General features: G+C 39.3%; 1 protein-coding gene across 2 annotated transcripts in view; it reads right to left on the reverse strand.

Moving 5' to 3' along the window:
- CERS6 (ceramide synthase 6) overlaps positions 1 to 12,636 on the reverse strand; it is a 235,624-nt gene that overhangs the window by 27,686 nt on the left and 195,302 nt on the right. For both annotated transcript variants that reach the window (XM_081142427.1, XM_081142426.1), the window contains exon 8: positions 12,344 to 12,450. In XM_081142427.1, the coding sequence (XP_080998553.1) occupies positions 12,344 to 12,450 (107 nt within the window). The remainder of the gene's footprint in view (positions 1 to 12,343; positions 12,451 to 12,636) is intronic.

The following is a 12,636-nucleotide window of genomic DNA, read 5'->3' on the forward strand; positions in this document are numbered from 1 at the left end:
TCAGAATCCCCTGCAGGGATACTCTACAAAAATATATCACTGGAAGGTCACCTACCCACTTATAATTGTAAAATCATAGAATCAAGAAATTTCAGAGCTAGAAGATATCTTTGATATTTACTTCAATTCTTTCATTTTATAGATGGAGAAGGGCACATACACTATTTCACATGACCAGTGGTCTCATTTGTCTTGATCGCCTTTGCAGTACTTGATATTGTAGACACCTTCCTTTTTCTGAACATTGGTTAAAATACATAAACTATTGTTAATGTTTTTGGGGTTTTTTCTCATTGGTTCAAAGAGAGGGCCTGAGAAACTTTCCTGAGGACAAACTACATCAGTCACAAGGCAAGATGACTATCACACGTGTGTTTCCATCCAGATTCTTGGGTAAGATCCCTATCACCCCCTTCCTCCCCCTTCACCATCACCATGTTTTCATTTACCTCAAGCTGTTTTCATAATCATCAAAGGCCTTTGTTATTGCTGGAAGAATTCAATATGAATGTCTTCCTCCTGCGCTGGAGTGAGCTGTTTATACGTTAGAAAAAATAACTTTAAATACTGCTTTTCAACTATTAGACATTCACTTGGTTAAGTAACATACCTTACTGCCAAATATTTTTTCTCCCTTCTCCAAGAGGACAGTGCATTGTTTTAACTGTCAAGAATTTCTCAGATGTAGATACAGTAAGGAGCAGCAAATTGTCACTGCACACCAGGACAGGGACAGGGTGTTCATTTGAAGAAGAAAAAATAACCACTCTTCCCTTTTTGCTTAGGGGAAAACAGTCTGGACCTGTTTGGAAATCTACTGGCTATTTTCAAGGCGCTCAAGACCCTGTCCCAGGGAAGTATCTTCTGAGCATGGAAAGAAACAATGGTGTACATGTTTGAGACCCGTTTGTAGTGTAAAGACTCACTAGGTACAAAAAGTGTTAGCAAAACGAAGTTTTAATAAAACTATTAGGTATTCATGTAAATGCAAGGAAATCGCCTTACCTGAAATCTCAAAGCCATTAAGGCCAATTTATGTGGAAAACACATCATTAGGTTTTATTCCTTTCGTTCCTTTTGCAGCAGGCAGCAATCAATAGTCTCACCCCTTTTTAATTACTAAAAAGAAAAGCCCCATGAACTCATGGGAGCAGCTGGTGTGGTATTTATTTGATGTTGATAAGGGTAAGCAAAAGTTTCACTAATGGTATATATATATAAATAAAATATGTAAATATCAATAATGTATATTTACTTAAGATGTAGATATTTATATCTATAAATATACTTATATATGATAAATTATATATTTATGTATAAATATATATTTAGATATAGATAAATAAGATCTATGTTTATATATGGTAAGTATATATAAAATACACATATAAAATATCTATCCATCTATCATCTATCTCATATATACACAATAAAACACCACTTTATTTCACCTCTTTTAAGAAAAATAGGCCAGAAGATAAAAATAAGCAATGATCCTAGTTGTGTATGCAGTTATTTTCAGACTGAGGCAAGCTTTCATCACCTTCCCCAAACCTTTGAAGAATGGATAGAAATCAAGCTCCAAAAAGGGAACAGTCACAAAGTTACAAGTCAGTATATCCAGTGTGGGCCACCCAAGTCCAGTCCCCGACACTGCCTGAAAGTGAGCTCGTTTCAATACTAGCTTTAAGGGATAACATGTTGGGTGGGCAAGTGATGGTAGGGGAATTGGTTAGAAAATGTGACTTAAGAGAAGAGGGAATTTAAATATGCATGACTTCTGGCATTCAGAATGTTTCTCCCTGGTTTAGGGAGAAGGCAAATAAAAAGGTTGATATTCCTTATATTGAAATAAGTAAATGAACTACCTGTCTGGGGAGAATACCTTTATGAAAGTGAATTCTGAATTGAGGTCTAGGATAAATCATGGAGAACTATAAGGTAAATCAGCAAACTCACAGTGAACCAGGTATTGTCATGGCACCAGAATTGAAAGGGAGAGTGAGACATGGTCCCCGCCCTGGGCGGAGAAGAGTGCCAGGGAAATGAATAATTATCGAACAATTGCACCAGAGCAGTGCTTCGGGAAAATGCCATGTGATTGCTATGGCGAGTAGGGGACTCAAACAGCTAATTAAATTTTTGAATGGGGTGAGGGGACACACAATTTGAAGTAAATGCAATTCTATGGCTAGGGAAAGAAAAGGGGGACAAAGCTCCATGAATAATTCACCACCAAGAGAGACATCAAGCTCTGCTCCTCCTATACTTCATCATGGCAGCTTTAACCTACTTTGTGAAGCACCTGACTTATTTCTGGAAGATATTGTAGCCTTAATGTGTAGGAAAGGGTTTTGACCCTTTTAAATAAAGTGTTGACTTTGCAAATTGTGCTTCTAACATAATGTAGTATTATGGGAAAGGGAGATAATTTAAGAGACCTGTACACAAATCTTCAGTGTTTCACATAAGCTCCTGAATTGACTGAATGGGAGAATACTTTAATTAATCAACTTAAAATAGCTGTTGCTTTATCCAGGTCTTTGCCCTTCAGTAGCAGACAAGAGATAAAACATTCTTACATACATCCATGGGGTACGAACAAAAACAACGGTTGGACTGAAATCTTGATTAATGGAAGTATCCTGATTAACATAATGATAACTAGAAATTTTTCCTTATTTTGTTTTGTTCATTTATTATTAGTCAAAAAGCATAGAAAAAGTCACTGAAAAATATTCTACTATTATTTGATGGTTCATAATCTTGTGCTTCAAGTTAACATCCTTACCACCAACTATGACTGCAGAGGACAGCAGGTGAGAAGACAGGAGACTAGGCTGGGACAGAGGTGACCCAGGGCACTCCCCGGAGGCTTTTTTGGGGAAATAATCCCAAATATTTCTTTATTTGATTAGCATACTCCATTGGGCAGTGAAATTACAGTTAACAGCCTATTCCACTTCATTAAACACATTTTACTATATTTATATTTCAATTAAAAAGATAATCTAAAAATGTTACGTAACTAAAACAGTGCTTCTTTATCTCTCAGAATTTAAAAACATTTGTAATTGTTTGGCTGGCCATTTCTGTGTGCCACTAAAAAGTGGGATGTATTCAGAACCATTTCTTCAAACAAGCTTTGATAAATATTTCAATGAATGCTTCTTACTACTTTTTTTTATAACCACTAAATATATAACTGAAAGATCTCAACACCAGGTATTAGCAAACAACAAATCAAGTTACATATTTATTTTCTGTCAGCTCTACTTAAAGCACGGTTGGGACTGTATGGAATATGAAGTAGCTAAGACACCAGCGCCTGTGTGGGTTTATATGCTGCTCGTTGAAAGAGAGGAGTTAAGGCAGCTACATTGGGTTGGTGCAAGTTGCTCTGAGAGATGCAGGGTTTGCTATGAATCTGACATTGGGCACCTAATCTGACACTGATGTAAGCCAGGGGAGAAGTCCCTGAAGGTGGCTGGGAACAACTGTCCAGGGCCCTCAGACATCATTAAAAATTACTGTTGGGGTGGTGTTCTCTTGCTCACTTTCTTGGGTCGTCCAATGGATGGAGGAATGGTGCTCTGTATCTTTCTTTTTACTTCCCCTTCTCTTGGACAGGTGCTCCCTTCCCACACTGTCCTGCAACCTCTCAGCTTCCTCTCTTCATGCCTCACGAACCAGGAGCCACCGTGCCATGAGTACTCACCACACCCCTTGACCAGACTCCTAGTCACAATCTGCATTTTCAGCATATCCACTTGTTTTAGGGTCATATATATGTGTGTGTGTGTATATATATATATATTTACCTCCTGTATTTCCAATCCTTTGACATTTAGCATTTTAAATTATGCATTTCTGTTTTATTACCTGCTGAGGACAAAGGCAATATTTGTGAAACAATCACACAATCCTGTTTCTATAAATTCTGTCTGAGCAAAATGATTCAGTGGCTGGAATGCTTCTGCTTTTGAAAGCTACTGAGTCACTGTCATCTTTATCTTCTTCGACTGGCCTGTTCTGTATCATAAGGAAACACACATGTGGGCTGCAGAGTCTCAGTCCTGACTGTGCCAAAGTGCATGGGAAACTCTAAAATTTCATTCATTCACATAACAAATATTTTTTTGATGCAGTGCTGGATGTTCCTGGACTCATAACCTAATAAATATCTATGTCCCTAATACCCACACTGTGCCTGACACACAGCAGGCTCACAGTGAAGTGCACTGAAGAGATCTGTAAAGAATAAGTGGCTCCTTGCCTATGAGTAATTTGCAAAGTGTTTGCTCCCTTGTCCTAAAGACATAAAAGGTTAAATAATAAGACACGATGAGCTATATCCCCACAAGGAATAGGGTGACTCGAGGGATGCTGGGGATGCTATGGTTCTGTCTCCTTGGCTACACTGCCATCCCAGAGGTGAGAGTCAGAGGCATGGATGAAGTTCTGAGAATGAAAGGACACCGCCAGGGTGGCCTCCACAGATGTGCCATAGAGCCCTGCACACTGGGATTCTGCAGGGAGGGTTTCTGGGATGGCTCAGGTACTGTCCAGACTGGGAAGTAAGCAATGGGAAGGCAGAAGCTGGGCCCAGGCTGAGCCCAGGACTGTTGAAAAGGGACTTCATATGGACAGAGAGCAAGTTGACAATGGAAACCTAGGGACCACAGCCAGGGAGGTGGGGGTGACTGCTGGAGGAGAGGACGAGCCTGGTATACAACTGCGCTTTATAAAGCACAAGCAAACTGAAGAGAGCTGATGTGGGTTCCTCATCTGCTATAGCATTTTACATAAAGCATCACTTTCAAGTAAGTGAGGCCCTTGATCAAATATACAATTTTCAAATCTCTGACCCTGGCATTAGACTTTATTGCAATATTCAGATATTTTCAAAACAGATGAAATGGCCACACTGAATTTTTTCCACAGATGGTATAAGCACATTGTATAATACTTTGAGAAAACAAGCTTTTAATTTTCTTTTTCCCCAGCAAAGAATTCTCTGCAGTGATTGGGAGGAAGGGAAAGATCACTTAAGACATTAATTCTGTGTAGAGAGCGTTACTAGGATACCACATTTTCCTGTTGACTCAAGTCACAAAAAGAAAAAGCTCACTTGAGAAAAAGCTCACAGTCTGCCCCTAGCACCCCCACATACAATGTTAAGAACAGCTGCATGTTTTCTGCCTGAGGTAGACAATACTTCTAGAAAACATCCAAAGGCTGAATACATTTAATACATCACTCCATTGCCTACTCATCAGACTAAATTTTAGTGGCCTCGCCCAGGAAATGACAAATTTCTATAAAGACCCAGCTGGTGCCCTGGCTGGGTAGCTTAGTTGCTTGGACTCTCATTCCACACACCAAAAGGCTGTGGTTCCATCCCCGGTCAGGGCACTTTGGGAAGCAACCCATCTTTCCTTCCTTCCTTCCTTCCTTCCTTCCTTCCTTCCTTCCTTCCTTCCTTCCTTCCTTCCTTCCTTCCTCCCTCCCTCCCTCCCTCCCTCCCTCCCTCCCTCCCTCCCTCCCTCCCTCCCTCCCTCCCTCCCTCCCTCCCTTCCTTCCTTCCTTCCTTCCTTCCTTCCTTCCTTCCTTCCTCCCTCCCTCCCTCCCTCCCTCCCTCCCTCCCTCCCTCCCCCCCTCCCCTCCCCTCCCCTCCCCTCCCCTTCCCTTCCTCTTTCTTCTCTGTTCTCTCTCTGTCTCTTTCTCCTCCCTTCCTCCCTTTCTCTTTTACTCTCTCTCTTTCTCGCTCTAAAATTAATAAAAGCATATCCTCAGGTAAGGATTTAAAAAAAAAAAAAAGGACCTAGCTGGTAAATAGTTTAGGATTAGTGGGCCACATATTCTGTCTCAACTATTCAAACCACTATAGCAGAAAGCAGCCAAAGACAATATATAACAGATGGGCAAGACTGTGTTCCTATTAAACTTTATTTATAAAAACAGGCAATGGGCTGATTTGCCCTACAGACCATGATTTGTTGACTTTTGTTCCAGCCCTTCAATCTCGCAATCACATTAAAATTACTATGTTCACATGAAGAGATAATACATCTTAATAGACATTATTTTCACCCAATTCTTCCCCACCATAAAAAGGTATTTACTGATACTGATATATGTATTATTAAAAACATGCCAAACAGCCTAATAGCCAAAGATTTCAGGTTTCATATTTTATCTTTCAAATACAGTTAACACAAACTAGCACCAAGAATAATTTCAGAGAAAGTCTATCAAGGGATTGTAGAGGAAAAACACCCAGCTACTCCAAATCTGTGAACTCTGAGATTAATCTTATCAGATATTCAGAAAAGTATAAAATAGCCACACTACTGTGGCAAAATATATTTTGAAAAGTAATCAGAGAAGAAGATGCTATTCCCAAATACATCTGGATGAATTTCAAATCTTATTATGGAAAATGATAAAGGAATGATCAAGAAACCTCTGTCATGTTTTTGGGTTTTTTTTCTTTTTAATTGCAGAAACCTTCAGAGAGTAAAAATCAGCAAATAATTCCCCTGTCTTATAGGCTGGAGATCAACAGAAACATTCTGAGAAGTCATGTGCTTCTGTCTGAATAGCCACAGACCTTGCACGTATCTGACTAATTTCCCTGTAGCCCAGGCTGGCATTGGTGAGCATGAATGGGGATGTGGAAAGTCACCACTGGGCCATGGGAAGAGGTCCTGGCAATGTGGTATTCCCATTGTTGGCTGGGTCATGGCTTGTGAGTCTGTGACTTATAGGAAAGGACTAGCCTGACGTGTAGTTGCATTTTATAAAATGCTGTGATTCTATGAATAGTATTGGTTATTTGTGGTGGCTAAGGATAGGTACAGCCACTTAGGATTTGAGGAAATAAGGCAGCCCTGAGCATGCTCACTGAGGACTGAGAACAGGAGTGACTAAAACAAGATTTTTTGAGTCTCATAATTGGAGAGAGATTTAAAAATTTATTTCAAAATACCTACAGTTATGGCTCATTAATCTAGACTAGTTGGAGGTTATAAAATGTCATAAAAAATTTTGACCACATGACCACAATGGGAATTTACATCTTTAACAATTTATTTTTAAAATGCTTAATGTTTGTAACGTACTTTATAGTTATAGATCACTGCTACAAACAATATGTCATTTGATCTGTAACATCTCCTGGTAAGGGAGGTGGAACAATTGCTATTATTCTTATTTTTCTGATGAGGACATAGATGCAGAGAAGTTGTACACCCGGTCCTCAGACACGCAGTGAGGGAGAGGGCCATGACTCGCAGCAGGCAGCCTTTCTCTTGGCTGCAGCATGCTCCTTCCTTTTCCAGATCTTTGTGGATTTGCCGTTTTTGTCACCAGATTCCAACGTACGGCCAAGAAATGGGGAGGCTTACAATAGAGTGTCTTGGCTGGGGCAGGATGCTAAGGATAATCATTTAAAAACGACTCTTTAATGCAACAACTACCAAAAAATATATTTCATCCATAGCTTCATGTCCTACCTCTTAAAGAAGATAATATTATGTTGTAGGAAGAGCAACTGGAACTTGCTGAATTGAACCAATGGCAGGAGACCAGAGTCCAGAGAAACCAGGTAAACCACTGACTAAATGAATCCGTTTTCTCTGTTTCATAAGGGAGAAACTGCACCTGTTCGTTTCACAATGATTTAAGGAGCTCAACTAAGAAAGCAGATGTCACACCATTTTGAATAAAAAGTACCTGATTCACTCAACAAATATTATTGAGTAGCCATTGCAAGCAAAGCGTTGTGAGAAATGCTATAATGAGGTTGAGCACAATCTATTCTATGCCAATGGAAATCACAGTTGCACAAAATATGGAAAATTGTTAGGAAATTGTTAGAAATTTTTGTCACACAGAGTTGACAAAGATAGATGCAGATCAATGAAAATGGTAACAGTTTACAGTGATGATAGGCTTACTGTCAAAAACGATTGAATCACTGACTGTCCAACTCCAATGTCAAGGCTAAAATACGTGGACCTTTGAATAGATGCAGTAACGTAAAATGCATAACCAATTTAGAAGATTCAGTATATAATAAAAGAACACTAGTATCTCAATTTTTAATACAGATTGCATGTTAAGATGGTATTACTTTGGATATACTGAGTTAAATAAAACATTTAAATGGATGTCACATTTTTATTTTTTAATGTGGCTAGTAGAAAATTTAAAATGACCATAAAACCTGAATTATATTTCTATTGGACAGTGCTGTTCTAAAAGGGTGTACAGTAGCCAAAAGAGAAATCTGGGCAGTGCATGGTTCTGAAAAGGCTACTCACGTGTATGCTGTCTTGTGAGGTAAAGACTCAAATGTGCCAAAGATGCAACTGAGAATGAACCAAGTGTTATGAAACCCACAAATTATAAAAATTCTGATGGCTCATGTGGGAACATAAATATAGTCAGGAGGAACATGGGCTAGGTATTGCTGGTGATTCCAAAGTGAATGGACTGAAACTGAAAAGAGGTAGAGGGCACAGGAAATAATTTTGTTTCTTCATCCCGCAGAAGCATAAATATTTGAAGGAGAAACGAGTCTATGAAATGCCTGTTAGATCTGAAGTCCAATTTCCCACCAGCACTTTCCCTCCAGGAGCCAGTGAGTATTTCACGCGCGCGCACGCGCGCACACACACGTTATCTACCGTGCTTTACTAGCCGACAGAACTCCTTAGGATGCTTCCACCAAACTATTTAATATTGACAATCCACTTAAATTATTTATCTCTAGTAAATGGCCACAAAAAAACGAATCATCTCTAGGCCCCAAATTACAAACCATAATACTGAAGGGACCTGGAGGGATTCAGTTACAAGTGCCCCAAGGGGAGCCCTATTGTTTAATTGAACTTGCAGCACCCAGCCCAGTACTGGTTACACAGTAAGTGCCCAATAAATTCACTAAGAACATTAAAAATGGTGGTATATTGGAAGGTTAATAGTCCACAGCTACACAATGTAGAAAAGGCAAAGACGGGAAGTCTTAGGCGGCAGGCTCAGTGTTGCAGATGGGTGATCAAAGACATGAGTGTGAGCAGTTAGAAATGAAGAGCCAGGAGCCAACAAGTCTCCTAAAGTCAAGTCATGCCAGACGGGCCCCTATTCTTTTTCCACCCTGCCTCCAGATGGGCAGAGGAAGCCTTAAACACAGAGTAAATCTTGACTTTCGAAAGACCTTTGACCTTTCATAAATCTTTATGAAATGTGGAGAGATAGCACGCATGATTGGCAGCAGTTTCAACAAGTAGAAAAATCATGAAGAAAGACTGGTGGTTGAGAAGTTGAGGCCAGCCTAAAGAAATTCTTCAAGAATGTATCAGGAGTTCGTCTGAGGCGACTTTTTTCTTCAGTGAGTTGGAGGACACACAAAAGGCATAAAGGTGGAGGGAATAAATACAGCATTGGATGTAGTTCAGAAGGCCCTAATATTAGGGGTCATGTAATTGGTTATTTAAAAACAGCATGGTGAAATCTAACAGGAGTAAATTAGTTTGTATAACTAAGTATACAAATAAATCATAATTAGAAATAGAAATACATAAAAATGAAATATATTTAGGATGAGGAGGACCTAGTCTGAGGCAGCGCAGATGTTTATCTGGTTGTCAGTAGTACAATGTGGAATCTGCTTATTAAAGCTGATGCAATGGGAAGCTGCGTTAGAAGACATGCAGTTCTAAATGAAGCCTGTTTCACTTCTCTTATATTCTGTACCAGCTAGTCCACACTGGGAACATCGTGACAAGAGGAATCCTGAGAAACAAATGAAGGAAAACAACAAGCAGGAGTAATCTAAGGGATTAAAGGTGCTTTCCAATGAAAGGAAAGCTTCCAGATGATGCCCTAGAAATCTTCACATTCTTAAGTTTTCAATTAGAAGTGGTAGGGCACTCTTAGTCTGTTTTCCAAAAGGCACATTTTTAAGGAGAGAAGGGTTCACAGATCTCTTAGAGAATCTGATAAAGCCATGGGCCCTCCCCCCGACCCCAGGGAAAAAATTACACACGCATACATGTTTTCATACAATTTCAGGGGGTTCTAAACCTTAGAAGTTATAAGGACCCAGGTTTCTATTTCATATAAAGAACTATTTCTCCCTTGACCTTTAAGCAATTCTTCTGATCAGGGAAATGGATAGAGATTCCTAACCTGGGAAGAGGGAGTGGGAGAAGAGTGTGGAGCCAGTAACCCAGAGTCCCTCCCAAGCCTAAGATTCCCTAATCCGAAAGGAACTTCTGAATACTTTTACAGTAGTAACAAAAATATTTAAAAAGAGTTTTGTCACTGTCATTCATGTTACAATTTTGAATACTAACAATACCAATTACAGTCTAGTAATTGAAACAGGGTTAAAACAAAGGTCATCCAGGCACTAACATATTTACCAGGCACATCTGAAAGGAAGTTCATTCCCTAAATGCACAACTCCAGTGGCAGCAGGTATATCAATTATTTCATATATTACAAACAGTAAAGTATTTCTCTCCTCAAGGTATCTTTTGAAAAACTTGGCTGCGCTAAGGGGCATGGTAATAGAAGCCCTACAGCATCTGCAATATAAGCTCTCGTTCTGTGTTTGGTTACAAGGATTCTTCTAAGGAGCATGACAGGATATACCCATGAGGCACCTTATTAGCAGCATTACATAATTTCTATATTCCGGGGTCTATGTTCTAGGTAACTCATTACTGTCATTACAAATTAACTACTGGGAAGGAGAAGAGGTACATTTAATTCTACCCTTAAAGGAGAATAAATAAATTGAAGTACTTGAGAGTGAAGCTTATTTCTTTAAAACTCAGGTTCTCACAAAGTCAGAAAAGCTTCCTAAAATTCTTTTGAGAAATAATTCCTGGACTTTGCTCAAATTTTTTCTACTAAAATTCTTACCACTAGTTCTACTAATAATCTTGAAAGATTCCCCAATCCCAAAATAATTACAGACACATTATATTCAAAATTACTTCAATGTTTCCTACTTACAACCATATAAAACTATAATGAGGTTTTATAAATACCTGCTGCTTGGAAATTATTTTCACAATAAGCATGACCTCAAGGAGAAGGGGTGTGTGTGTGTGCATGTGTGTGTAAGTGTATGTATGATTAATTTGTGTATGGAACCCCAGTAATAGACGTTATTCACTTAAAAGTCTCAACTTCATTCTTTGGGGGGGCTGAAAAGCAAGGTGTTATTGCATCTCTTCATTTCTCAGCTTTCTCTCATTTCCACTGCTTTAATTTTCCATTCAAATCAATTTCTAAAAACAGGGGGAGGGGGAATCTGCCATCAATGGCAGGCTTGAAGTGATGAGGAAGGCTCATGTTTTTCTAGTTCAAGTAATAGCCTTCCAAAAAATGATTAATGACAGTGGACCTACTTTCTATAGAAAGAACTGTCAAATTCCATCAAAATCTGTCATGTTGTTTTCTTAGCTCTCAACAAAACAAAACGCATCCGGACATTCAGGGGCCATGGAGAGTTTTAGGGATTCATTTTAGGTTATTCCTTCCATCTGCTTTAGCTATAAATACAGCCGATGAAGAGAATTATATAGGACAGTGGTCCTCAAACTTCAATGTGGAGCAGGAGCAGCAGAAAGGCTTGTGAAGACACAGGTTGCTAGGCCTCATCTCGAGTCTGTGACTCAGTCTGTCTGGGGTGGGGCCCAATAAGTTGCATTTCTAACTGGTTCCCTGGTGATGCTGTTGCTGCCAGTCCGGGGACAACCCTTTGTGAACCCCTGGTATAGGAGGATCCCTGACGGATAGCTGGTTGCAACACCATATTTCCTTTATTCATTCCAACTTTCATGGCGAAGGTTTTTAAATCCTATTCTAGATTGGACCCCAAAACGGCAGACAGCTTTCTGTGATGTCAGAACCTACATAGCCACACCCTCCTCTCACTATCCTGAGGGGAAATATTAGCAAAGAGCGCAACCCTCTTCTGGAAGAAGAGATCAAGCTGTTTCTTGAGTTGCTCCCTCTCTTTTCCCTCCAAAATAATATTATTTATGTACTTCTTAATTTTAAAAAAATTTCATTTACAGTTGACATACAATATTATATTAGTTTCAGGTGTTCAACATAGTGATTAGACATTTATATAACTTACAAAGTGATCACCCCAGTAAGTCTAATACCCAGCTGATACCATACATAGTTATTACAATATTATTCCCTCACTTTCTTTACACTGCTTACCAAGTATTTGAGTAAATTGAAAAGGAAAGTGATTCACAAAGCTTATCTGGGAGGGTGGCTCTATCACAAAGAAGACTGGCATACTCACCAGAGAGGAAATACACCCAGTCGTGTGGTGATAAAAACCATGGCGAACATAATAAAGAGGAGATCACACATTTTCTGAAACTTGGCATAATTGGCCATTTTGGCAGCCTATGAAAGCAAGGAATACGACGTATTAATTTAGTTAAGTTGATAACTAAAAAGCTTCTTTGACTATGCATGAGTCTCCTACAAGTTATAACTTACCAGGTGCACGAAACTGCCTGCTACTGTGCAATGTCATGCGTCACGCATCGGTATTTAAAAATTACCCGTAAGCCGAGGGAAATGCAGCAT

This window comes from Miniopterus schreibersii (assembly GCF_964146895.1).
Source record: "Miniopterus schreibersii genome assembly, chromosome: 7".
NCBI lineage: Eukaryota > Metazoa > Chordata > Mammalia > Chiroptera > Miniopteridae > Miniopterus > Miniopterus schreibersii.